The sequence below is a fragment of the Gymnodraco acuticeps genome, unplaced genomic scaffold (assembly GCF_902827175.1).
Source record: "Gymnodraco acuticeps unplaced genomic scaffold, fGymAcu1.1, whole genome shotgun sequence".
Taxonomy (NCBI): Eukaryota; Metazoa; Chordata; class Actinopteri; order Perciformes; family Bathydraconidae; genus Gymnodraco; species Gymnodraco acuticeps.
This window is the reverse complement of record NW_022989855.1, coordinates 278,647-304,913: the sequence shown is the minus strand read 5'-3', so window position 1 is coordinate 304,913 and position 26,267 is coordinate 278,647. Positions and strand designations below refer to the sequence as shown.

Sequence of the window (26,267 nt, the reverse complement as noted above, 5' to 3'; positions counted from 1 at the left end):
TTAGTAGCAGTATTCGGTGCTTTTTGCAGTGTGCGTATGTCTTAAATGTTCCCAAAATACATGAATAAAGATCTCACCCCACACACTGCGCACGTAAACAATGCTATCACTCAAGCAAGCACTGGCATGACCTGTAATCCTGTTTAGTGAGGATTAGGTCTGCGTGGAGGCTGAGCTGATCACTGTATCTGTTTGACAGGTGGATCATGCATGAAGCATCCATTCTGACACACAGACCAGAATGAATGGTTTAAGATGTGCGAACTACCAGCCACTGGCACAATGAGCAGATCAACAAAAAAAAACACCCAAGTCAGCACACCGTGGCGATGAAGAGTTGTAGATATAAACCGCTTTGATGTGAAAGAAATCAGCATTGCATCAACATTTAGATGATATATGGTAGGCTAGAACAGTGTACAGCAAGTGGTTTAGGAACGGGACAAACTTTAATAAAGGGGATTTAACACATTTACTCAGAATTAACCTTTGAGTTCATTCTCATTTTTCAGTGATTACTTTATTTGCGTGACGCTGTTTGTCAAAGGTTGGTCTGCCGAGATGAGCTGCACGGAACAACCAGCGTCCCTTTTTTTGTTTTCCAATTTCAGTTTGTATTTCCTGGAGGACAATAATTGGTTACTGAGTCAGTGTTGACTTTACCTGACAATGTGTGATAGGTTACGGAGGACAAGGCAATAAGAAAAAAATAGCCCTGTGCTGTGTGTTTAAAGTATGTGTGTGTGTGTGTGTGTGTGTGTGTGTGTGTGTGTGTGTGTGTGTGTGTGTGTGTGTGTGTGTGTGTGTGTGTGTGTGTGTGTGTGTGTGTGTGTGTGTGTGTGTGTGTGTGTGTGTGTGTGTGTGTGTGTGTGTGTGTGTGTGTGTGTGTGTGTGTGTGTGTGTGTGTGTGTGTGTGTGTGTGTGTGTGTGTGTGTGTGTGTGTGTGTGTGTGTGTGTGTGTGTGTACATGATGGTGTTTGTCAAAGGTCTCTACCTTATACTGTAGTCTCACATAGTGGACATCATTTTGCCTGCACTCTGCAATGTTTGACCGCTGTTTAGAGAAAGACAACATCAATGAAATATAGTCTCTTAATGACTTCCTGTTGTTCTTGCTAAGAGCTTTAACAACATTTACCTTCCAATAAAAAGATGGCGGTCACAGCAGAGAGGAAACACATCTTGAAAATGTTCAAGTGTCCAATCAGCTCATTGGGGGAGGCATCTGGAGAGAAAGAAAAGGACCAACACTGATTAGCACCAATTTATCATGTTTTCGAGCACAACAGAATTAAATCAGGAAGGTTGAACTTGCTTTAATTGATGGACACTCGCCTCCTCGCTGGGAGGAGAGGTGTTTAAACATTGATTAGGAAAATCATTAATTTGTTCAAGTATGCAGTATTGCAGCAATCTGTTGCCTTGGAGTGATCGATGTCTGACCCACATTAACAGTCATGTAGGGCAAACGCAGAACAAGCGACTTGTGGTATGTGAGGTCTCTCATGCCTGAAACCTGTGTACAGACTGCGTTATTTGAAAGGAAGTTGCATTTCGACTAGCAAAGTTGGGCTGGGTTTCTCAGAAGTAAAAGCCCTGCTTAATTTCTACAAGTTCAGTTTATTTGCAGATGGAGTATTTGTCAGAAAATCAAAGGTACAAACTTACAGTATGTACATGAAGACATTTAAGGCTGCTATTATCATTATTTTTGAATTCATAATTGATAAACCCATTGAGAACTATCAAACATATTTTCAGTTTCTTTCAGCTCTATTATTTCCATTCACAGAACAGAATTTGTTTTGCAGCTAAACTCTGATAAACCACACATTATTGTATTTTCTAAAGCTTTGTTTTCCCCTTTGTCTGTTTGTTTGCTGGATTTCTATTGCTTTTTGTGTCAAAAAAGTGTACAATGTTACTTCTGAAATAAAAAGGCAATAGAAAGTAAACTCTGATAAACTAACTGCATAAACCTGCCCAGCACCAAACAGCAGCAAGGCAAAATGTGCAACTACAGTGAACATGGTTTAGCAAACAAACAAAGAAAGGGTCAGATACTCAAATACTTTCCTCAGGAGATGGTGAAGACCAAAACCAGAGCTAAAAGTAGAGGGGGTAAACCTGTTAAGCCCGAAGGTCCCCGCCGGCGGGTACTTTCGTTTTTTTTTTTTTCACGACACTGTGTCTCAGGGGATCTTACTATTTAAGAACCTATTAATGTGTTATACCAGATTAATGGGAATAATCTCAGCTAACTGACGATATAAACCATTTTTACCAAAACAAAACACAAGTCTCATAAGAAGCATCTAAATGACCCCTGAGCGAAAAATGCTAACCTATTACTGCACCGATAATCACTCCTAGCTCCCTTATTACTTATCCTAGGTGCACATCCAACACATCGTTTATGATCGCAAGGAGACACATAATCTAACGGTGCCCACCTCAACACTGAAAGATACAAACTCGTACAAAAACGTACATCAAAACAAGTGGCGCTAGGTAGCCCACAACGCTAACATGGCTTACCTTCGTCTTTGTCTGGTCTAAACTGGTCTTCAATGGCATTAAAACGATAAAAACGATGGTGTAGTTAATCCATAGGTTAATCCAATGTGTCTGCGTCCCCTTTGAAATGTTCTGATAATCCATAAGTAATAAAACAGCTTTTCCGTTGCTTGATATCAGAGCAGCGATATTTCTCCCCTCTGCTGCAAGCTAGCATGCGCAGACAGGCTACCTTTTTTTTTAAAAACATGAGTGTGTGTGGGACGATTTCCCTTGGATTCTATTGGCTCTAACGGTCAGAAAGAGATGTCACATGTCAAAATCGAACAAGGGGGGCCAGAGATATGGAAAATCCACCCAAATGGCCCCAGAAGAGGTTTTTTTTGCTAAATCTGTCTAAAAAGGTCAAATATCACTTGTTTTGCATCAATCTTGATACAGGGTACTTATTATATGTTGTACTTTGGATTCCTAAAGCTTTTAGTCTACCTTACCATCATCCAAGGTTAGTTTTCACTATAAGTACAAAATATATTTTGGACGGACACTATAATTTATATAAGGTTTTTTACCATGTTCAATCTGAATTTTTTTTAAAATAAAAAACATCTATATTGATTCTGACTTTTCTACATCCAACTCACAGGTTTATCATTACTTTGAGAACAAAGATTATTAATTTAACCCTTTTAGAAGGGAAGATATGGTCATTTGTTCTGGGAATGTCATTTTCGAGCCTGAAACCTGAAAAACAGGCTTGGGGCCTAACAGGGTAGTAACATTTCTCAGGTGGCCACAAACAATACTAATTCTGCGTATATTATCTACTATTACTATTAAATAACTGTTGTTATCAACTTTTTGATAGTGTACAAATTCAGTTTTGTAATTTTTTGTAAAATATTTGTAATTTCCTTTTAGAGAAATATTGCTGCAGGCTAACGGCTAAAGGTTATACTTTGTATATACCTAATAATGATGCCTTCAGCAGTTGTATCAGTCCACTCTCAGATTCTGAGTCAATTCAGTAACTATTAGGGATGTAACGATATATCGAATATCTTAAACATTTCTTTAAAATATATATTCTTTTTTAATTTTTTTTTTTTTTAAACCTTTATTTAGCCAGATCAGATGGTCTCATTGAGATCATCGATCTCTTTTTCAAGGGAGACCTGTCCAACATGGCAGCAAGTAGGTTACAACATGAACATAAAACAACACAAAAGGACATCGTATTTACAGGGCTACATGTACATACCTAGAGACATTGACAAGTACCAACAGTATATTTATATCTCGCCCTGTCAATAAGCCTCACCTTCTTGGCAAAAACTGTATTGTTTTTGAAGCGGTGGAGAGACAATGCACAGTTTTACCCACTGCTGTCACCCTTTGCCAAAGCATATCTCTCTGTCCCAGTAACATCAGTACCAAGCAAGAGAGTTTTTTCCACAGCAGGGAAATGTGGACATGCTCATATTCCTAAAAGATAACCTTGATGATGCTGAGTGAGTGAGTTAGAGTTAAGTTACTTGAAAAACTAAAGTGAAACTTGATTTATTCTATTGCAGGGTCTGATTATTATATTATTGACACTTTAAAATACTACTATCCTACTAAAATGCTGTACAAATCAGATTTATTATTGAATAAAGACAAAAAAATTCAAGTAAAAAAAACAAAAACGCGATATTATCGTACCGTGAGTTTTTGGTATCGTTACATTCCTAGTAACTTTATGCGTTTCTTTCTCCAAAAAAAAGAAATTACAACTGCTCTACATTTTCTACAGCAGTGATTTGTAATATTTAGAGAAATCTGTCAAACTGAACTCACAGAAAATAAATATGATCTCTAAAGCGAAATTAAATATTTAAAACTATTGGGGATAATATAGTCCTGTATTATATAAGCTATGCAAACTACATTCTCCTGTATAGCATGTTTGGATATGAATCAGTTCTTTAATTTACCCCAAGTGAAAGAGGTGGTCAAAGCCGCGGTCCTTGCAGGGTGGTCCTGCACGCTACATGTGAAGGTGATCCCTGTTTCCAAGGATTCCTTCTGTGGGAGGAGGAACACGCTGAAGAGATACGCTTCCCGGCTGTGGTTGTCCGTCACCTGGAAACACTTTGGGTTCCCCAACCGGTCTGAAGACAGCACAGCTCCATCAGTCAGGTGTTCAGACAGCTCAGCATGAGGGTGGGGCGCTGGGAGGGTGCAGTTGGTGAGTGGTAGGTGATCAATAATGGCTCCTGCACTCTGGTACGTCCAGGTGAGGGTCAGCTCGCTTGGGTGGAAGCCCCCAGTGAGACAGAAGAGAGCCCACTGACCAGTGTGAGGGTCTGTGGGACTCTGGAGGTAAATCTGGGGTGCAGACGGTGGTGCTAGCAGGAAAAAGAACAGGTAAGAAACCAAGTAAACACATCAGATGAGATGATTCAGAATGTAAATTTAGGTCAATGAAGCAGGCGTTAGAGTAAAATAGGACAGAATTATGGAAAGAGAAAATGAAGTAGTAATGTATTAGTTATCATGCAGCCATTTATTTTGAAACAAGGACAAATTAAGCAGAAATAGCTTTATTTATACAAAATTATGTTTGCATGGTGAACAATGTGCACATTGATAAAGTCTTCTGAGACATAAAGAAAAACGTTTTAAAATAGTACTTACAGAACACAAATGAAAAATTAACTATATGATAAATATCTCCACTTCTATTTGCACTCTTACTATTTGCGCTGTACATCATTCTTGGTAAATATAGCCATTAAAAAAAACCTGGAACAAAAACGAATGAACAGGACTAAAATGGGTAAACAAATGAAATATCAATTGTAATTTGATGAAGGCAACATTGCATCCAGAGAAAAACAAAGGGAAGCTTTCTGCATGAAAGATTTCCACATAATAATTTGGCCATCCCTCCCTGCCTTGTTTTCTGGTGAGTTTCAATTCCCTGGGCTAGATCGATACAAGGCACTGCACATGGTGCCGGGGTGATTATTTCTAGATCTGTCATGAAACCGCTGAGGCAAAAAGATGAACTCTGAGGGAATTTCCCATGACTTGAATTTGTATAGATTGAGCCCGGCCATTTCTGTTACGGTGAAGCATGGTTGGTCTAAACCACATGTGTCAAACTCAAGGCCCGGGGGCCAAATCCGGCCCTTGGTGGATTTAATTTCGGCCCGCAGGATAATTTCTAATTACTATTAGATCTGGCCCGCCGGTATATTGCACGCATCCAAGATGAGATGCCAAGTATGGCTTAGTGTGCATCGCAGAGCTGCGAACTGAGTTTCAATGGATGTTTCCTTCTGCACTTTTTTTTCTTGCGACAACAGGGCATGTTTGTTTTTTTCTTTGAGGGAAATTGTTTTTTTTAAGCTGTTGTTGGCCTGTGGAAAAATGTAATCATAAGCAATGACTCTGATTATTTAATGTTTAATGTTGTTTTTATAGGCAATAATTTAAGCTTTGTTAGTTCCAGGTTTAATATGTGCAATAAGTTAATTTCAATAAGTTTTGCAATAAACATTGAACCAGTCCGGCCCTCAACTAGTGCCGATTTTTTTATTTTGGCCAACTGTGTATTTGAGTTTGACACCCCTGGTCTAAACAGACGCTTGTATGGAGCCTCAAGCCTCACAAAAGACCCCAAATGAGATATAATTAGCAGCATTGCAACATCACACATGCACAGCAACTCTGATGAAGTTCTGCAATGATGAATTGGTTTCTTACCAAACACAACCAGCTCGGTCCCGTTGCCCCACTCTGGGTCTTTCTGCAGGACGTTGACCTCGCAATAATACCACCCAGAATCCTCCAGTGTTACCTCAGCGATCACCAGGGAGGAAGTTTGATTCTTCTCCACAACGAACTGCCTGGATGACTTTGGGATGAGCTGCTTTTCCGACTTCATTTTGAACCACTGAACCCCATACTTCAGGGATTCAACTTTGAAATGACAGGAGAGGGTTGCCGTTTCACCCCGCATCACACTGAGAGAGGGGGGGTTGCTGTCTCACCCGCAGTCCCTCTGGGGTAGCTGTCAGGGCTAAAGACAGACCCATTAATACAACATGTCATACAAGGAACTTTTAGAAAGTGCAGAGCAGACCCGCAGGTCAACTACAAATACTTTAAATGTGCGTTTAGTATTCCTGAGTGACAACTGGGACGGAGAACAGACAGAAAACTCTGAAGCACACAATTGAATTTCACTTTACCATAATGCTCAAAACACTTATTGAATGGCTCCTAATGCGATAAACAGCACCTAACCACAAAAGCTGATTTCTTTTCAAACAAAGACGAATGCAGACACTCTGGAGTACAACAGATTTCAACGGCATTGCAGTTTCTTTTTGATTGTGGCACTTGTCTGGCTATGTGTGACGAAGTGATTATTAAGTACGATGATGAAATACTGCAGATGATAAGCAAAACACTCAGGAACTCACAGTGGAGCAGAGACGACAAAAAAGATCATCAAACTAAAAAGTTAAGGTCTAAAAAGAAGGTTGTATAACTAAATCTTGTACTTCAATTAATTGGAGCAGAAGCCAGACTTTTGCACCAATTCAATCATTGTTATACACTTATATTTCACTTTAATGTCATTTAAAACTTTTCAAATGGATACCTAAAGAAACGAACCTAGAAAGCCAACACGTTTTGTAACATGCCTGATTCACACTGACCTGGTTTTTGGCCTGCCCACAAAAGCAGCACACACAGGTGAGTTAGTTTTGCCATGCTGCTGTTGTTGTTCCCCACTCCAAGCTTGAGTGGTGAAATAACCTCTCAGACACTCTCAAGTCTGAAACTCGCTGTGCTTCAAAATGTGAGGGTGTCAGCTTGTTTTGTTGTTGCACTCTATGGTTAGAGGTGATGGTTCATTAATAGGTCATTCTTCAACAGAAACCTGAATCTCAGAGACTGTTTTTGTTGAAACATGTCAAGATTCTTGTCAAACAAATTGACATTGTGTTTGCATGCTGACAGAAACCACAGTGCAACAGCAAGCATTATTCTACAGGTTTATCCTTCTTTCTACACTGGGCTCTTTAAATCACAATTTGTCAGATTTATACTTTGATTTATGTAATAACAGTAAAGGAAAAAATAAGCCTCAGGCCACTAAAGGTTTGTGTTTATAGCCAGTTATCATAAAAACAACTGCTTATTTACAAGATTATTAAAACACCATAACACAAATAACCTCTTAATATAAGTTGAAGTAATGATCACACAAAAACAACTCAAAATTCTGAGCCAAAACATCCTCACAAGTAGCATGAAATGATGTCTTCTGGTTTAGAGGATTTGCAGGATATAACTCAATGTGTTAATGTGTTCCAAAACTCATGTTTGATTTTGGCTTTTTGAGGTTTTCTTTCCGTGCGATAGCTGTAAATATGAATTTCCTGAGTGGCCTAATGAGCTAGAGTATAATTAATTCAAAATCTGCGTCCAATCTCTGGGGGGAAGAAGACATGTGGTACTAGGTGTTATCATCATCATCAAAGCAGGCAAACAAGCTTAACAATATGAGTTCAGCTTGAGGAAAAAAAGTCAGATAAAACTTGTAACCCTGAATGTAAAACTTGCAACCACTTAAAGGGACTTTACGTTCCTTTATGTAAGTCAAGGTGCTCTGAAAAAAGCTACATATGTGAACTAATATAAACAAAAAAATCACAGACTTTATAAAGAGAAGTAATCAAAATACGAGGGCATCAGTTAAATAAACACTTCAATACTTTCTGATGTTCTAATCGCCTTTAAAATTACAATTCTGGATTGTTTGGTTCCAGTTTTTGTATCAATGTCATCTTTTTACGTCATGCATATCTAACAAATACAACCCCTTCGGTTGCATCGTTACAGTATGTACTTAAAACATCACATTAAAGTACATGTATGGGATAAGGCAAAGTCTAGTGTTATTAAATATTCAAGCATCTTCACTTAAAGCATTTAAAACATGTTAACATGTCCTATTGTTTTTTTGGGTAAGGTCTTTTATGTGGGGTTTAAACCAGATGAATAAATATTCTTAATTTTATGTTTCACACATATTAGTACAGAAAACCACTTTTAGCGACGGACTTAATAAAAGCATTTTCTGTGGACATGTTAATGTACACAGAATACTCTATGCATTAAGGGTTTTGCAATGAATATGAGCAAAATCCTAAAGCAATTATGGGTGTGATTGACAATAATTGACTTAACATGTGGAGCTGTAATGACAAGTAGAACATTTCCTGCTGGTTGTAAGAAATTACCACTAATCACAAGACAACATTATCGTTAATCAAAATGTTTCCTGACAAACGAGTTAAAAATGACGTGTTTTCACATTTATGATTATAGATGACTGCAGATCTATCATGAACTTATCACCCACTAATAGCATTTAAATAATTAGCTGGCAAGTGGTTTGATATGAGCCATTTATTCTGAGAGCCTCATCAAACCAAACATTCAGACATTTTTATAAAAAATCTGAGACAAACCTGCAAACACAACAAAGACAGAGGCTCTTTATGCAGCAGGAAGCCAAAATCAAGCCGAAGCAACTCGCTGACCTCGCCTCCTTTCCAACCGCAGGTTCAAAAGAGCCTCGCTTCCACAAACCACATATAGCGAGTTCTGTTTTTTTTGTCTCCCTCCACTTGATATGATTTTTAACTCCACTTCATGGATTTAAAAAAAAAAGAAGACACTCCAAAAATAAAAGCCAAGAAGACAAGTTCAGCAACAAAACAAATCAAAAAGAAGTACAATCATCGCTTCACAGCAGGAAACATTTGTCGGGGTGAAGACAAATGTTTTGTTCCTTTCATTGTTTTTTTCAATCTTGTGTGTTTACATTGATGAAATCTTGAAAAATGTAATTATGCCTGTTTGAGTTATGAAGGAAAACAATGTGACTGCCCTGTGTAGCACAGAGAATATACACACACAAACACACACACACACACACACTTTAAGATATTTGCACATAACCCTTGAATTCCTCATGCTCAATGTGGAGCTTAATACACACTTGCACATGTACACAAATGTTAGACACACACACATTGTTTATATAGGCAACAGCAGTGGGCACACCTCGAGCACTGAGGGGTGGGAGGGAAGAACATTTGACAGCAATTTGACAGGTAGGATGAAGGAAACACTACGTAGGTGTGTGTAAGTACTGTGTGTGTATGTGTGTGTATGTATGTGTGTGTGTGTGTGTGTGTGTGTGTGTGTGTGTGTGTGTGTGTGTGTGAGAGAGAGAGAGAGGAGTAATTGACAAGAGAAGAAGAAGAAGAGGTGAGTATAGGAGATAAAGAAAGATGGATTCCATATTCAACTAACCTACAGTAAGCCATCTCATACCCTCAATTACACACAGTGGGATTTTCTTCTGGTCAAATTTCTTATTAGTTCCCAAATTAGACATTGCCCATGACTCTTCAGTGAGGGTGTCTGCAGTATGTTCACTGTGATTGCCCTCTTGAGGCACAAAGCCCATGACCAGCCCCTATCATACATCCTGTCATGTATCCCAGACTCAGGCGCACCTAACATGGTAATAAGACACTTGTAGTAGCCCGCATCGATGACTTCAGCGCCATATAACTGCTATATAAATCAGCACAAAAACACCAGTTGGTGCTGTCACTTGTGAAAGAAATCCAAGTTTCCCCTGTCAGTTCTCAGAACCACAACCAATATTTACCCCCTTGGTTGATTGACAAGGAAAATGCCAGGCGTGGGCTGGTGATTCAGAGAGGCCAAGTAATGGGACTCTTTCTATGTTGGAGATGTGAGGTGGGCGACTTAATGACTAGGGGAGACGTGGTGGGCGAGATGTCTCCATTGTGCTGCCTGGTCCATGCACACGACGCTGTTGCTTGACTGGCGGAGTGCAGCAGGCTGTTAATTATTCAGACGCTCCCGTCCTCAAAGAGGTGAGTGATTGACAGGACGCCATCTGGTCGTAGTGAGGAAGAGGGCGAGGTTGCCGTCTCTGCGGCTCCACATCTTTGCTGCTAGCGGAGGTTTAATTTATATACAGAACACCTGAACTGAATCATATGTGTAAGGAATCTAACTACTCTTAATTACACACTTAACACTTAACACATCTACCTACCTACCTACCTACCTACCTATCTGAATACATATCTACCTATACCTACCTATACCAACCTACCTATCTATCTAAATACATATCTATACCTATCTACATATACCTATCTACATATACCTATCTATCTATCTATCTTAATTGAAATATGGGCTTACTGTTTGTGCTGTTTAGGGGCAGTGGATGGATAATTATGCCATGGAGGGTTTGTAGTGCCTGCATGTCACAGGTACACACTGAAGGGAGGACCAGCGCACCAAGGCAAGCTTGTCCTTGAAAGCAATAATATTAAGTTGAACCTAAAATGTTAATCTTAACTTAAAAGTATTGCTTTAAACTACAGTTATGTGAAATCTGTTGACATAATACATATAATTAAAGTCAACTTTTCAGTTTTTCTCTATCCATCTATCTATCTATCTATCTATCTATCTATCTATCTATCTATCTATCTATCTATCTATCTATCTATCTATCTATCTATCTATCTATCTATCTATCTATCTATCTATCTATCTTCTATCTATCTATCTATCTATCTATCTATCTATCTATCTATCTATCTATCTATCTATCATCTATATATCAATCAATCTATCCATCCATCCATCTATCTATCTATCTATCTATCTATCTATCTATCTATCTATCTATCTATCTATCAATCAATCTATCCATTCATCTATCCATCTATCTAATGAACACTAATCTTGATCTAAACCTTCTGCAACTGTCATGCGACTTTAATTAACAAATCTGAACCGGACGTGTGCTCATGCTCACTGTTGTGGAGACTATCCGTGTCTCAATCCTGTCTAGCTTGCTGTATACTAATGCACTCATTGGCTGGGGTAATGGAAAAGTACTGGGCCCTAATAGACTTGCAACATGGACTTTGCCCATGAGACCCGAATGAGCCTGTAGATAGTTGGTAAACAATGGATAATTAGGATAATATATGGGAATTAGGCGTGCTTTGCTGTAAAGGACGTGAGCAGGGGATTGAGAGCAACGATAATCGTCATATATAATTATCACTGTGTATATAGCTTATTTGTATACTGACTCTGGTGCTGAAACATTTTGCCATTTGTCACAAAATTATAATCTGTTACATATACATCATAATTTCTTTCTATTGTATATTGCGCTGACGCAACTTCTTTATAACAACAAACCAGCCTCTTGATACAGAATGCTGACTGAAATGCAAGCAAATCTGTCATAAACTGAAATGTTACCTTACAGGACACACTCAATTGCACAGAGTGTGACAGCCCAGGGACCATGTTCGGTTAACACGATATTATGTAGCGAAAAGACAAAAAATACCAGCCTGGATTGACTTGAATAGAATAACAAATGATTAATTCTTCATTCCCTGGATCTGAAGCGTCTGAACTCATATAGTTTACTGAGCTGATATTACAGCTTGCCCAAATAGTTTTAGAGCAGGGTTTGAAATCGATGCGCAATTAGGAGTGTCTTGTATCAGGCATGATGAATTATGCTCTCTGTTCTAAGGCTGGTCTATAGACACTTGATCAATTCAGCTTCTGGGGACCTGGTAAAGCAAGCCGGGGAGAAATTGCTCTATTCCAAAGCCATTTGGTCGAATGTATTGATTAACCATTGCATTCAGAATTGAAAGTCGGTCCGGGATCTGTTCTGGGAGGGTGTTGTAGGAAAAGCTACAGCATGAGCCTGCCACATCCTAAATGGAGAAAGCAATACATTGATACCTTCTCTGGGCTTTACTTCTTGCTAATGTAGTCTTTGCTTCGGCAATGATGTGTTGAGAAAAGGCTCGGTGCTTTCAAACTGTTCAATGTATTTCAAAGTATTTGACTAACCCTGTTAAAATAAAATACATCTCTTAACACTGCACAGGTTTGTTAAGAAAAACAAAAAGTGCCATTCAATAACAACTAAATAAATTCAACTCCTTTTCCACCCATGTAAACCCATGAAATAAATCTCTGCATGAACAACAGTATGGCTGCCACACAATGCTGTATGTTAAAGTGGCACGACTGTATGTGCTAGTTTCGCAAGCTCTAAACAACAGCCTCGTGGCACCTTATTAACAAAGTAAACAGATCATAACCTTCAGCTGCAGAAGCCAATCAACACTTTCTCATCAGGGCGCGCCAAATGTAATTAGGGGCCGAGCAAACGTCTTGTTTATATCACCGTAAACTCATTGAACCCCAGTTGGGTTATTATTTATACACTTGAAGTAGGCCAGACTGTGTTTGCGATCAAGGCTATGTTAATGCTATTCATTACATAGCGCAACCATAAATAGTGTGTGGTACACCATCCCCTGGGAGGGACCACAGTGCCCAAGTTTGGAAATGCAATATGAGCGCCTGCCTGTCTCCCTTCTCTAACTAGAGGGTTCACAGTCATCCCATCTCCCCCTGGCTCTCAGCTTTTGTTGTATTGTCAGGGTATCCTCCCACAGGCCCGTTGTGCAGGGTGCTCTCTCAACAGCATCCTCTTCTACCCTCAAATTGAGCACCCAGGGGATCTGCTGCCTCCTTGTATACACTCTCTCCAGTCCTCCTCACCAGCGTGATTCATCACACACCATGACTCATGATGTTCTTTTGCTGTTTGTGTGTACAAATGCCCACATTCGGTTTGTAATCACTCATATTGCCTGTATCACCATCCATCTGGACCATTCAACCATGAACACAACATACAATGTTTGCTTGTTTCTTTTTTTTCAAAATCCACCCATACACGAACATTGACGTGCTTTTTTCAAACCCACATGGAGAAACATGACAGAATGTTTTTTTTTGTCCGTATTCATTTTGACATTTTCTTCAATTTTTTGTTATTTTTCTTCATCAAGGACAGATGATGTACATAGAGATGTTATATGCCACCGACAGACCCAGTGGGATGCTGACATGGAACAGTATCAATGACTGAGATATTGAGGCTAACAAAGTGACTGAGATAGAAACAAAGAAGCATTGACCAAACAATCTGCTCTTGTGCTTGAAATGGAATCCATCATTATTTTTGGAGCAACAAGATGCATGCACAAACAGTGTGTTCTGTCACAGAGACAACCCGAATACATCGCAGAGGGTAAGACTTTTTTGAGTACAACATGTATTGTTTTAGATTAAGGGCCATTTAAACTGAGCTTCACAATCATTTCAGAGTACTGTACACAGTAAAGTACAACAATAGATCTATTTGATATACCTTGTTAATGTGATTTTTTTCAGATATTACACCACAACTTTACCCATATCTGATACCTCTTGCACAGTAGAGTTAGGGGTTATTGCTGGTTTGAAACAAAATCAAACAAAACACATTCAGACAATTGATTCAATACAGAGTAATTTCCCTTTAAGGTCGCAGGGTTCAGCCGGGGGAAACTCGTCTCTCCGTGCAGGCTCGTTATGGCATATTTGCATATAGTCGCTGCATGTGAGTGGAACAGTGTTTCAGTGGAGAGTCGAGTGCCACAGTATTGAAATATGGGCTTACCTCCCACTGTTTGTGCTGTGCGGGGGCAGTGGATGGATAATTGTGCCATGGAGGGTTTGTAGTGCCCATGTCTGCATGTCACAGGTACACACTGAAGGGAGGACCGGCGCACCACGGCGAGCTTGTCCTTGAAGAGGATTCCTGTCAGTGGCAGGATTGAGCTTGATTTATGGGGGCCATCACTGGCTGGCAGAAGGGACAGGTGGAGCCCAGGCTCCTTCACTTAGCCAGCCACAGGTAATGGCTAATTACATCTTTATCTCCCTGCAGTCTGGCCAAACACGAACCGACTTACAGTACAGCCACGACCAGAGCCTGACATGGATCCAAATCATTTATCTAGCTGGTCGGAGACAGACAAACTATGATAAGTGGACAAATATGCAGTAGGTGTGTGTGTGGGTGATGCAGTTAACAGCATGACAAAAAAAGAGTCCAATACATAAACTGTTACAAATTATAAATTACATCATCATTCACTGCTTCTGGACTTGATGAAATAATCCTTCAGACTGTTTCAAATGCGTTTTTAAAAAGCTTGTCATGGCAAAATAGAGCACATCACTTCAAAAACTTTACATGTCTTTTTTTTGTTTGTTTTTTCTTGTAGTCGTTCAATGTGTGTGATTTCTCAAAGTACAAAAATTATGTTTCCCACGCACGGCTCATTACCATCAGATTTTGTTCTTTTTTTTTCTCACATGGAATTACTATTCATAGTTATTCAAATACTTATTAACATCATCATCATCTGTACTATTATTAACACCAAAAAAGTAAAAGCAGGTAACTTTGCAGAGTAAACAGACACAGTGCAGGGAGGGAGGGAGTGAATGGAGTCACAACAGGAACATCTCTAACCGGTACATGCTATCAACAAGCGACAAAGAGGATGGAGTCGCAGCTTTGAAACAGAAGATATAGTTGTCACTTGACAGTCTCTTGCTGCTTCAGAAAACTGGAGCGTAGTCGAGGCTGATGGGAGATGTCGTTCGGCACCAGGCAACTTGAGGTCGCCGGCGCGGCCTCTGTACTGCATATATTTACACTGGGGAGGGAGACTGGGGGAGGAAGGGGGTGACACAGAGCAGGAAACACTATAGCGATGCATGGGGGACTAGACAGAGCACATTGAACAGAGGGGCGGGGGGTAACGGGTCTAAAAAGGTTTGGGTAGTAAGGGGGTCTACATGCGAAACCTTGGTATAAACCCCCCGAATTACATAAAGGGGAAGTTAAGACTGACACCTTCACCGCCCACCCTTTTTTTTTAAATACATTTGACATCATTCATAGCAGATTCACTGCTACACGGTTAAAAGTAAAAAGCCATACGTGTGTGTGTGTGCGTGTAGATGTGTGTGATCACAGGGTGACACTTCACATAGCCACCAACTGGACAATTTTTCAAAAGGTCACATGACCGTCAGTACTACATTATAACTACAATTTCCATAAATATCCACCATAGTATTGAGATGTTATGTACTGTTCCCATAAGGCAAACATTGTAGGTCAGTCATTAGTCTATGTAGTATATTACATCAATGATCGTCCAGTTGTTAGATTATCTATTTTCTCATTGATCACAGACACAATAATCGTTAATATACACTCTCTTATCAACATCAGCCCACTGGTAATAATGAAGGGATAGCTCGGTAAGGAGGGGGTACCAAGTCAGACAAATCTGCAAGGCATTCTGGGAGACAAAAAGAGAGAGACAGACTGTGTGTGAGAAAGAGAGGAAGATATGATTACAGTGGTTTGACCTCAAAATTGAATTGAGGGTGTGGGGGGTGGGGGGGGGGGAGCTTAATGGGGTTGCGTTTGATGCAATGATTCAATGGCTCCTGGAATAATGCATATTCTTTTTGTTCACAGTGATGGGTTCGTAATTAAAGAATTTCATTTCTTTCTTCCATCCGTAGAGGGGGAGAGAGGGAGGAAGAGGGGGAAGGGGGCTTTAAGGGACATTTAGGGGCACTTCCAGGTGGAGCTCCATCTTTACACCTTCAGCAGAAGAACAGCAGAGAGGGAAAGCCAAACAGACACGCCGACACTCATCCCTGCATGTAGACCGACTCCTCGCCCCTTAATGGCCCCCGGTCCTGCACGAAAAAGTACCAAAAGAAGGGAGAATATGTGTGTAAAGGCAACCGAACAACAAATATTTGCCAGTGAGGGATATGGTGTGAAGCTTTTCCAGATGCGTGGTGTTGACAGCAAATCAGGTCTTCTCTTTGAGTGCATTTAAGATGTTTATTTGGATTGCAGGATGATGACAGCAAAACAAGAGCCGGGTGTTTAACTGATAACTAAACAACTAACTGTGATAAAGAAATAAACCGAAATTAACTCAAAACAAACAGAAAATAAGCGAAAACACGCACGGTTGAAAAACTGTGTGGCTTCGATCTGGTGATTCCCAATCCCTAATGCTGTGCACCTGTGTCCTCCCCAAATAGTAGGCTGTACCCTGAAATTGGCTGAGTCCCCGCCTATGCCCAGGTCAATTCAGTAGTATCACAGCACCTTCATATACAAATATTAAAATACATCAAATTGGCTGCAACAATGTGTATATGTAAAAGAACAAAGACAATTGTACAGTAGGTGTGTAGTTGTGGTAGTAGTAGAAGCAGTAATAGTAGTATTAGTAGCATTATTATTATGGGTTATTATTTAAATAAGTGCAAGAAACTCATTCTGATAACTCGGCAAACCTAGGCCTGTGTATTACATCTGTGATATGGTGTAGAACATTTCTCATATTCCAATAGCTTAACACTCATTAGTCTCATGTAGGGTTATCAGAAAGGCAAACAGCTGATCATGCATGCACAGTACAAGCACACAGCCATTATTAATGTTATTAGTTACACGTATTTGTCACGTCTAAATGACCACTGTGAGAGAGGTCTATTGAATTCCCTGATTTAGTAACATATTAATATCACATTTCAAAGCCATGACATGCTGGGGTTTACACGTTAAAGGCTTTCAGAGCTGACATTTTGACGTGTCAAACACAGGTGAAATTATTGACTTTAATAATGGCTGGGCCAGAAAGGCACAGAGCCTGCATTCATAGTAGAGGTACACAGTCTTTATTAATGTGATTAGTTTCACCTATTTGTTACGTCTAAATTGACACTGGGAGAAAGGCCTATTGAATTTCTTAATTTAGTCACATGGTTTATCTCAAATAACAAAGTGATGAGAAGCTTGAGTTAACATGTTCAGGGTTTACATTTTGACTTGTCTAACACAGGTAAAACTAATAACATTTATTATGGCTCTGATTTGATTTATGTGTGCCAGAAATCTAATCCAGTCAGCCAGAAAACACATTATGAGCACTCTGGCACTGAGACACTTCAATAAAATACAACCCTTATTAATTTCATTAGCTACACCTGTGTCTGACAAAGTATCCGCAGTGAGAAGGGTCTATTGAGTTAAATAATTCAGTATGTTGCCATGGCGCATCTTAAATTAAAAAGCCATTAAATTCCGATAATGGCTCTCTGGAAAGCAAAACAAAAGGCAACATTATTCAAGTAAAACCTCAACAAATTGTGTGAGACGCAGAAAAATTACATAATAATTTTAGAGACAAATGTAAAAACACCTCTTCCTCTTTTGGGCCATTGGCAATCTAGTATATTTCCAAATTGTAATGTAATAATGTACAGTAAAAATGTATACTTAGAGCTAGTACAGGCTGCCAATGGTCTCATTAATGGGATCATTTGTTTAGGGTAATTACAATAATGTGCCAATTTTGATGTGATAGTGGGCTGTTGATATGAAAGTGCTACATGAGGTACCTTTTAAAATAGTGAACCAAGAGGTACAAAAGGATAAAAAAAAAGTGACAATGACAGTGAGGGACAGTGTATGAATAGAAATGCCACATAAGTATCTGATTATGCTCCGATTTCCCATGCCTGGACCATAACAGAGAGGGGTTTGTTGTGTTCTAATGATGGCAGGAGGAGATTAGGGAGGAAAGAGGAGGCAGAAGGACAGATGATGGAGAGATAGTCTGACAGAAGTGGCAGCGGTGGTTGAAAAAGAGAGCAGGAAGATATATGGGTCTGACGAGGGAGTGAGTCATTGAAGAGAGACTGGCCGAGATAATGGGTAAAGGAATGAAAGAAGAAAGGGGATAGATGAAGGACTCACTTAAGATGGTAATGCTGAATGCACTAAAGGGAGGTGTGGGTGTGGAGGGGGGTAAAGGGAAATCGCTCATTGGGGACGGTTAATGTGAATTGGGCTTGGAGAGAAATGACAACTTCTTGGGTAACAGGACAGATCCGAGCGAGTGTGTGTGCATGCAGGAATGTGTACGGACGAGAGATGGAGGGTGAGAGCGGGAACGAACTAAAGAGAGAGAGGGAGACTGTAATGTAGGCAAGCAGAGCTTTAATGGGGCGGAGAATAACGAAAATGGGGAGGAAGGAGGGAGGAGACGGCTGAGAAAATGCTGTGCAGAGTCAAAATGAGACAGGGCGCAGAGGGAAAAACAGTGTGTCATTGCATATGTACCATTTTGTGGGAGTATGTCACATGTGATAAATGTGAGCGTTCTAATGTTATTGCTATTTGAAAACTTACGAAAAAGCAGCATGCTGGCGTTGGAGGCCCCAAGACGGTTCGAAGCAAAGCAGGTGTAGTTGCCAAAGTGTTTCTCTGTCACATTGGTGAACAGCAACAGCGAGCGCGTCTTCTCGTTTTTGATCCTCAAGGTGTTGTCACTCTCTAGCGGCCTGGGTGGTAGAGGTGGGGGAGCGGAAGCAAAAGAAGGGGGAATAAAAAGGGAAATAACACAAATCACACCTAGTGACTCAGCCCGCATAAGAGGCTTTTTCTACATCTCTCCAGAGCGACCCTGCCACACAGTCCCCCTCCACACTCTAGCTCTGCCTCACCTTGTACTCATAGTGAAATCTCACAGTCCATAAATAACAGAGACCTCCTGCAGGGGCCCATTTTACTCTATTAACAGCTCTCTCTGGCTGACAAAGGCTTGTCTAAGTACTTTTGCATCGTACCTTGGCTGATGCCAAATCATCGTCACTCTTCCTACGCTCTCTGGGACCTTTTATAAACTCGGATGGAGAGATTATGTGTGGGTGATAGAGAGCAAATAGTTTTCCAGCCGGCTAATATTTCTTCAGTGATGGCAAAAACCATGCATGATTATCTCCGACCTATACAAATGTCAGAGGTTAGGTAAAAGGACAGCAGCCATGGTAGGATGTCTGAAGGGAAAAAATAAGTTTTGCAAAGATTTGATGTCGCGGCCAAGTTTAATGAGTTTCCGCCAGTTAAATGTCTGTTCTGTTCCCTCCTTTTCTCTCTTATCACTGAACTCACAGTTTAACAGTTCTCATTAACATATTTTCTTTTGTTTTGGCAGGCAACTGATTGGTGCAACACAATGATTTGATTGAGGCTCATAAAAGCTACATATTAACCAGACACTCCTGTGCTGCTGCACTGATACATTGTCCAATCAACGTCACAAAAACATAAAGGTTAATGACAACACGGATATGATCAGCTTTTTTGACATTTAAAATGAGTATTCACAGAGTGAAAGAGGGCAAAACTAGTCTTCTTAACTTACAGCCCCCACACTGTGTCTGAGCAGAACTATCATCATTTCAGAAGATACGTTTTAAACATCAAAACTAAAATTGAAGGCTGGCATTGGATGGATTTTGGACTCTGTGGAGACTTCATTTTGTGTGTAAAGTTCACCTTGGTAAGGACCATAGACGATGGAGAGAAAACATGTATTGTCTCACCTGTGGTCGTCTCTGTACCACTCGAAGGCGGCTGGTGGGACTGCCATGGCTTCGCAGCGCAAGATGGTCGTTTTACCCAAATGGACTGGCATGTTTTTCATGTCTGTGATCATGGGAGGGTCTGGCAGGAAACGCGAGGGAGAAAACAATGGAGAAACAGAAGGAGGGAGGCAGCAATTAGTATACATCTGCCTTCACCGGGAAGTCAAGTCGGGCCAGCACAGGGTTGCAAACAAGGTTGATAATCCCCCGGTGAGAGCAACATTAAGATGTATAAGCTCATACATAATAATGAAACTAACATATTAACATATATTATGACTACATCATTGTGCTATTACACAGCAGGTCCAGTGTGACTTGAATTATCACCACTGGGATGCTGTGAGGCGCAGAGAGGGATACTTACAGTTGACCGTGACCTTGACCTTGCGCTGATCGGGTGGAGACACTCCATTGTTGGTGATGCATTCGTAGTCCTCGGCCTGCTCCCTCTTGATCTCTGTGATGTCCAGGAACTCCCCGTCACTCACCAGCCCATCTATGGACATAACGCAGATGTCAAGGTGATTCCGGGTACTGATTTAGGGTTGACCACTTGAGATACTGCGGCGGGGGGGACTGACAAAACTATAGCTCAGATGGTTTTAAGACCATGGGGGAGGCACCAATACATATCAGATAACAATATAATCTATATTTAGATGTACATTTTCCAATATTGACATACCAGTATATCACATATACAATGTGATATACTGGAAATCGATATCCTGATATACATTAGCAAATGATGTATCACAAGGCAAGTATACATCTAAAATATAAAAATCCATGTTTGACCTCATGAACTGAATAATGTCTTCTCACTTTGTTAACTTGTAATTACAATGGGTTGATTGGAATCATTATTCATCATTTGGACCACCCACACAACAACATGAAATTAATAATAAACATATTTGTGTCAATATGTTGTAAGTAAATATGATATGACAGAACTGACACAATTTTCTTGTATAGTGTCAGGGGAGATTGTAAGTATTTCTTCCAGGCAGTGGACACAACAGGGATGACCCGTTCACTACATTACATATTGAGAATAATATTTGGCTGTTATTTGATGTTGACAAAGTCCCAGGTGCCCCAAAACCAAATTAGTCAGTCTAGCATTTTCAGTTTTTTTTCCTCGGGGCGACAAACAGCCACAACATCTCTTCAGAGGGGAGAGTCAAAGAGACAGGATACGAGTTATTGCTCCTTCATGTGAGGGAATTGATGTTGGGGTGTTATTGAATCGGCGGCAGCAGCAGAGAGAAGAGGAATGAGAGTGAGGGTGCACCCCCCCTACTCCCTGCAAACCAGCTGTCTCACAGCCTCCGAAACCATTAGGTCTTTTTTCTCCCCTTTACCCCATTAAAAAAGTCAGACTGCGGAACACGACATCATACATAATCTCACTACTAACAAGGAGATTCAGCTCTTAAATTGCGGCTCACTTTCCCCTTTCAAAGCCCACTAAACATACACACAACCACCGTCAGTCAGTGGACCTTTACTTCCCCTCACAAACACAAACAAATTCCCTGAGCACGTTTGTGAGCAACACCGACGCAAACACACAAAAAAGACGCTAAACGCCATGATTATTCCTGTCAGAGATTAGCGCGGCGGTTCTAATTGGAGATTATAGTGGAGGATTATTAGTGTGGCTACTGAGCTGGAAACGAGTATTTGCAGCTGCTACGGCAGCGGCTGAGCAGCGAGCGTCAACGTCTGCTCCTGCCACCCGAGAAAGTGCAGGGCACTGGGCGATGAGGTGGGGTGGGTGCAATGTTATTCATTCATTCCATTAGTTTAATAAATATAGCTCTCGTGTGACGTCTCTGTCAAGTAAACAGAGCAGCCAACTTCGCCAGAGCTGAGGCGGTATGCAGGGGGGAAAGGTGGGGGAAAAGTGGAGAAATAGATCGAATCAGACAACTAGCACTGGAGAACACACAGGCCTGTTACAGATGACTTCCAAGAAATAAAAAAATTAAAATTTAAAAAAATGAGAGCAATCGAGCGCTAGAGAGCGCATTACAGATACACAGAGAGTGGTAATTTGCAAGAGATGTCGAGCAAGACAGTCAGACAGATACACAGATATAAAGATAGAGGAGAAAAACAGCAACATGAAGAGGGAAACAGAGAGATGCCAAGCTGGGTTTTGATGTGGATGGTTCCTTCATGGACTTGTAATCCTCAGCACCATGTGTGATGTAATATGTCTCTATGATAGAGATCTACTGGCTAGTATATTATTCTCTCTATGCTCTCTCTCTACTCTCTCTCCTCTCGTTCTCACTGCTCTCTTCGCATCTCTCTCTCTACTCCTCTCTATACTCTTCTCTCCTCTATACTCTCCTATCTATCTCTCTCTCTCTCTCTCTCTATCTCTCTCTCTCCCTCTCTCCTCTCCTCTCTCTCTCCCTCTCTCTCTCTCTCTCTCTCTCTCTCTCTCTCTTTCTCTCCCCTGAGATCTCTAGACAGGCATGGCACACCTTTTCTCCACTTTGGTGGGAGATCATATCTGACTGGAGTCGGCCTAGCACCCTTGCAATGGTCTGTAAAATACATCTCCATCAACCACTTATGGCTTTTGAAGTAGCCTGACTCCTGACCACCAGAGATAGTTGGATTGCACCTGAGAAGAGAGGGGGGCGACATGAATGAGAGGAAGGGAAAAAAGGATCATGGGTTCAGCTCTATTTCCACAGCAGCACTTTGAGCCTCAATAGATCATCAGTGCACTTGATTTCTCGGCTCCTCTTATCCATTTCCATTACAAAAACTACCATCCAGACAGAGAGGTCTGTTGGGTTGAAACAGAGATGGATGGGTGTCCTTAGAATCTGTAAAATCTGTCCTTCAGATGAGGAAAATGCTGAAATGGTGTGTTACTTATGTAAACCAGAAAAGCCACCTGCCAAAATTAAGTCCATAGCTTTCAGTTTTCTCAGATGGGTTATCTTACATTTTTTAAACAATTACATTTGTTTTGTTTTTATTAATGCCTGACCAAGAAGGAATTTACCGGTAGACAAATGATTGCTGACGTCTTGTCCTCTCCAAAACAAAAACATTGACTGAAGCTGCTTCATGTTATACATTTGTGTTTTTCCATTGCAGTTCGGTGAACATGAGTGAAGGTGCTGCAGCTTGTTTCTCTGATAACTGGAGATCCAGATGTTTCGGATGAGCAAGAGCGTAATTATCTGCAGAGGTCTTCTCCTCTCCAAAGCGATTAGCTTTTTTCTTTGATAACTGAAGTGTTGAGCAAGGAAGCAAAACATACTTTTCTGGCTTTCTTTATGCTCACAAATTGACCAACATATTAGAGCAATGTAATTAAGCACAAGAATATTTTGTGGTGAATTTATTTTTTCATTTTAATGTCAGCAGGAGTGGATAAATAAACTTGTGAGAACTTTCTGGCAACGCTTTCCTACCATTTCCAATCTTCAGATTTCCACACTCAAGCTGCGCACCTGCAATGCATTCTCTCATCAAGCCACACCTGTCCCTCATCCAGTCCACTTATTATATAAAACCACACACACACACACACACACACACACACTGATTTTTTAATCATCTCTATTTTGGATTTGCTTGGCTCTGGTGACTGCTTAGCTTTTGCCAAACTCTACCTTCCTTTTTCAATTCTACTTTTGTCGATGATTCAAGCTTGTGGATGGATGCACACAAACACCCACATCCTTTAACAGCCTCATTGTCAAAGGCATATACTTCTTTATGCTTATCATAATCAAGTTGTTAGTGAAAGTGCATTCCTCCTACTCGTCTCACCACCACAAGCATCCATCCATGCTAAGCTTGTGTGCCCGTGTGTTTTAACAGATGGGACATCAAATGATGGGGCCCTTATTCACTGGTGTATTCAACTAAATAAGACACAACTGTATGTTTTTGAGTCTGTCAATTGATGGATGCCAGTGACAGTGAATGGGTGCAACAGATAGTATCTGATCTCTGTTAAAATGAGGAAGAAGGCAGTGCCTGCAGACCTCAGTGCAGAGAAGTGAAACTATCTGTATGTTGCTCTGGTAACTGTGGACAAGTTGCAAAGGGTTTAAAAGCTCTAATAAGGTCTCTGTCTCGCCTCAAAGGGGTTGCTCTTCCTCTTACCTCACCACCACCAGATTCTCCACCCAACCTCAACATACACTGTTCTCCTCAACCCCCCCCCCACGCTGCAGCTTCTCTATGCAGTCTCTGAGTAATGGGGACAGATGGCTGGCAGCTTCGTGCTGTTTCTTTGGGCTAGTTCTCCCCCTCTTTCTCCTCCGCCCCTGGTCTCCTGCAACTGATGGCTTGGTTGCACAGACTCCCACGGAATAGCAATGCATCCCCTATCTCTTTCCCTGCAAGCTGTGGGGCTATTATGGGAGAGAGGGAGGAGACGGGAGAGGCGGTTTGAGATGGTGGGGGTGGCTTGAGAGGGAAGATTACTGCTGACAGAGGAGAAATGCTGTAGATGAGAACAGCCGCGCAGAGTTTGTGATGTAAGGTTGTGGGTGTGCTGCAGGTGTGTGCTTGTGCATGCTTTACTTTTCTACTTCATGTATTTTTGGGTGTCAGTGATCACTACGGGCTTGTCCCTGCCTAAGGTACTGTGTAGGTTCACAAACACTGTACTGTGCAGAGAAGGACATTGCACACACAGCAGGCTATTTCAGGGACAGACCAGGGAGAGCGGAGGAGGAACAGACCTCTGAGCAAGCCCAAAGCTATCAGTAAGTACAGCAGTACAGTATTGGTTGCGCATTTATTCGCCCAACAATAATCACAGCTTGTTGACAAGATGTTCACATTGACCTATTTATTATTGCTGTCTCGGTGCTGCATTTGATCTGTACTTCTGCCGCTGTAGTCAGGCTGCAACTCAGGCAATACTGTTGTGAGGTAGAAATGCTTCAATCGTGACTTTTGTGACATCGATGCAACATCCTCCTAACAAAGTGTTCATTATTTGATTTTCAGAACACGAAAAAGTCTTAAATAACCCTTGTTTTCTTATAAATCTCTCATCTGCCTTGTTCAAAAGTTCAATCTAAGATATTTTGGACTTTTCTCCACACACATGGCCATATTTCACAGAGCAAATACAGATTAGTTCATATTTCAACAAAGAGGTCATGGAGCTCATGCAATATGCAATGTATTCCTGTTTATTTAAACTAAACTGAATAGCAAACATTAAATTGTAAAAGCCTCCAAAGTCTAAAGAGATGAGCAAGTAAAACACAGGAATATTGAGTAGGGCTTAACGATTAATCGATTTGAAATCGAAATCGCGATTTGAAATGATGCGATTATCAAATCTTTAAAACAAAAAAAAATGTTCTTCTTGTGGGTCAGTCATCCGCACCAATCAGAAGTGCTGTGCTCCACATGTACCAGCCATTGTTAATCAATCAGAAGTGGCCCATGATAGAAGGTGATAGAAAGATTGATCCAGTCACCTGCCAAGTATTTTTGAAATACTTTTCCAAATGGCTTCCAATGGAGCTTTAGATGGTTTGGTGAAACAAACCATCTGAGTCAGGTTAGTAATGCTCCATCACATGTTCTATTACAGGGTGAACCTTAAACTGAAGCTTGACTTTAAAGCAACCCAACAGAAGTTTCATGTAAGTTTAGTTCTTTCACTCGTAGCTCGGGCTGCGGGGCTGCTAAAGACGGGAGCACGTTGATATGACCTTCCTAGCCGGAGATATATTTACAATAAACTTCCGTTGGGTCGCTTAAAAACAAATATCGCAAATCTAATCGCAATATTTGTCAGAAAAATCGCAATTAGATGTTTTCCCCCTAAATTGTGCAGCCCTAATATTGAGTCATGGATTAATGTTATATTCAGTACATGGACAATGTCTTTATGTGCCAAACAGTTCACACAGCACTGCCATTACATTTAATAACAACATGTCATCTCTACTGGCACTGTAATGCTTATTTTCCCTACTTTGGACGTAAGTGGTGACAAAGATGGGAACAAATATAAAATAAATGCAGTGCTGATCAAATCAAATGGATTGTACTTAATCCGTCAGCCTGACAACTCTCAACTCATTATGATTCCCCAAAATGATGGAAGCTAAAAATAGAAGACTTAAGGGGCTGTTAGCGTAGGTTGGTTGGCTTCATGATGCCGGTTGACAGGGTGGATGAAGACAGAT

The 26,267-nt window shown here is 40.7% G+C and overlaps 2 protein-coding genes across 3 annotated transcripts in view; both read right to left on the bottom strand.

Moving 5' to 3' along the window:
• Window positions 1–204: 204 nt before the first annotated feature.
• LOC117562276 lies at window positions 205–7,955 on the bottom strand. Its single transcript, XM_034240108.1, has 5 exons — window positions 7,233–7,955; window positions 6,271–6,586; window positions 4,494–4,907; window positions 1,139–1,225; window positions 205–224 (listed from the first exon to the last, which is right to left on the bottom strand). Exons 2-5 carry the CDS (start codon window positions 6,524–6,526, stop codon window positions 205–207), a joined length of 777 nt encoding a protein of 258 aa, XP_034095999.1. The 5' UTR covers window positions 6,527–6,586; window positions 7,233–7,955.
• A 5,858-nt stretch (window positions 7,956–13,813) lies between these two features.
• Window positions 13,814–26,267, bottom strand: part of iglon5 (IgLON family member 5) — a 106,869-nt gene continuing 94,415 nt past the window's right edge. The window contains exons 5-8 of one of the 2 annotated variants that reach the window (XM_034239971.1): window positions 20,429–20,560; window positions 20,020–20,140; window positions 18,824–18,975; window positions 13,814–16,308 (exon numbers count right to left, since the gene is read on the bottom strand). In XM_034239971.1, coding sequence (XP_034095862.1) covers window positions 16,205–16,308; window positions 18,824–18,975; window positions 20,020–20,140; window positions 20,429–20,560 — 509 coding nt within the window. In that variant the 3' untranslated portion in view covers window positions 13,814–16,204. Of the gene's footprint in view, window positions 16,309–16,352; window positions 17,728–18,823; window positions 18,976–20,019; window positions 20,141–20,428; window positions 20,561–26,267 lie in introns of those variants that run through there. The other variant, XM_034239974.1, reaches the window with a different exon arrangement.

Coding starts and splice junctions, on each gene's coding strand:
- LOC117562276 (XM_034240108.1), bottom strand. CDS start 6,526: ATGCGGGGTGAAACGGCAACCCTCTCCTGTCATTTCAAAGTTGAATCC. Junction 4,908..6,270: donor GACCGAGCTGGTTGTGTTTG/GTAAGAAACCAA, acceptor TTTTCCTGCTAG/CACCACCGTCTGCACCCCAG. Junction 1,226..4,493: donor GACCACCTCTTTCACTTGGG/GTAAATTAAAGA, acceptor CTTTCTCTCCAG/ATGCCTCCCCCAATGAGCTG.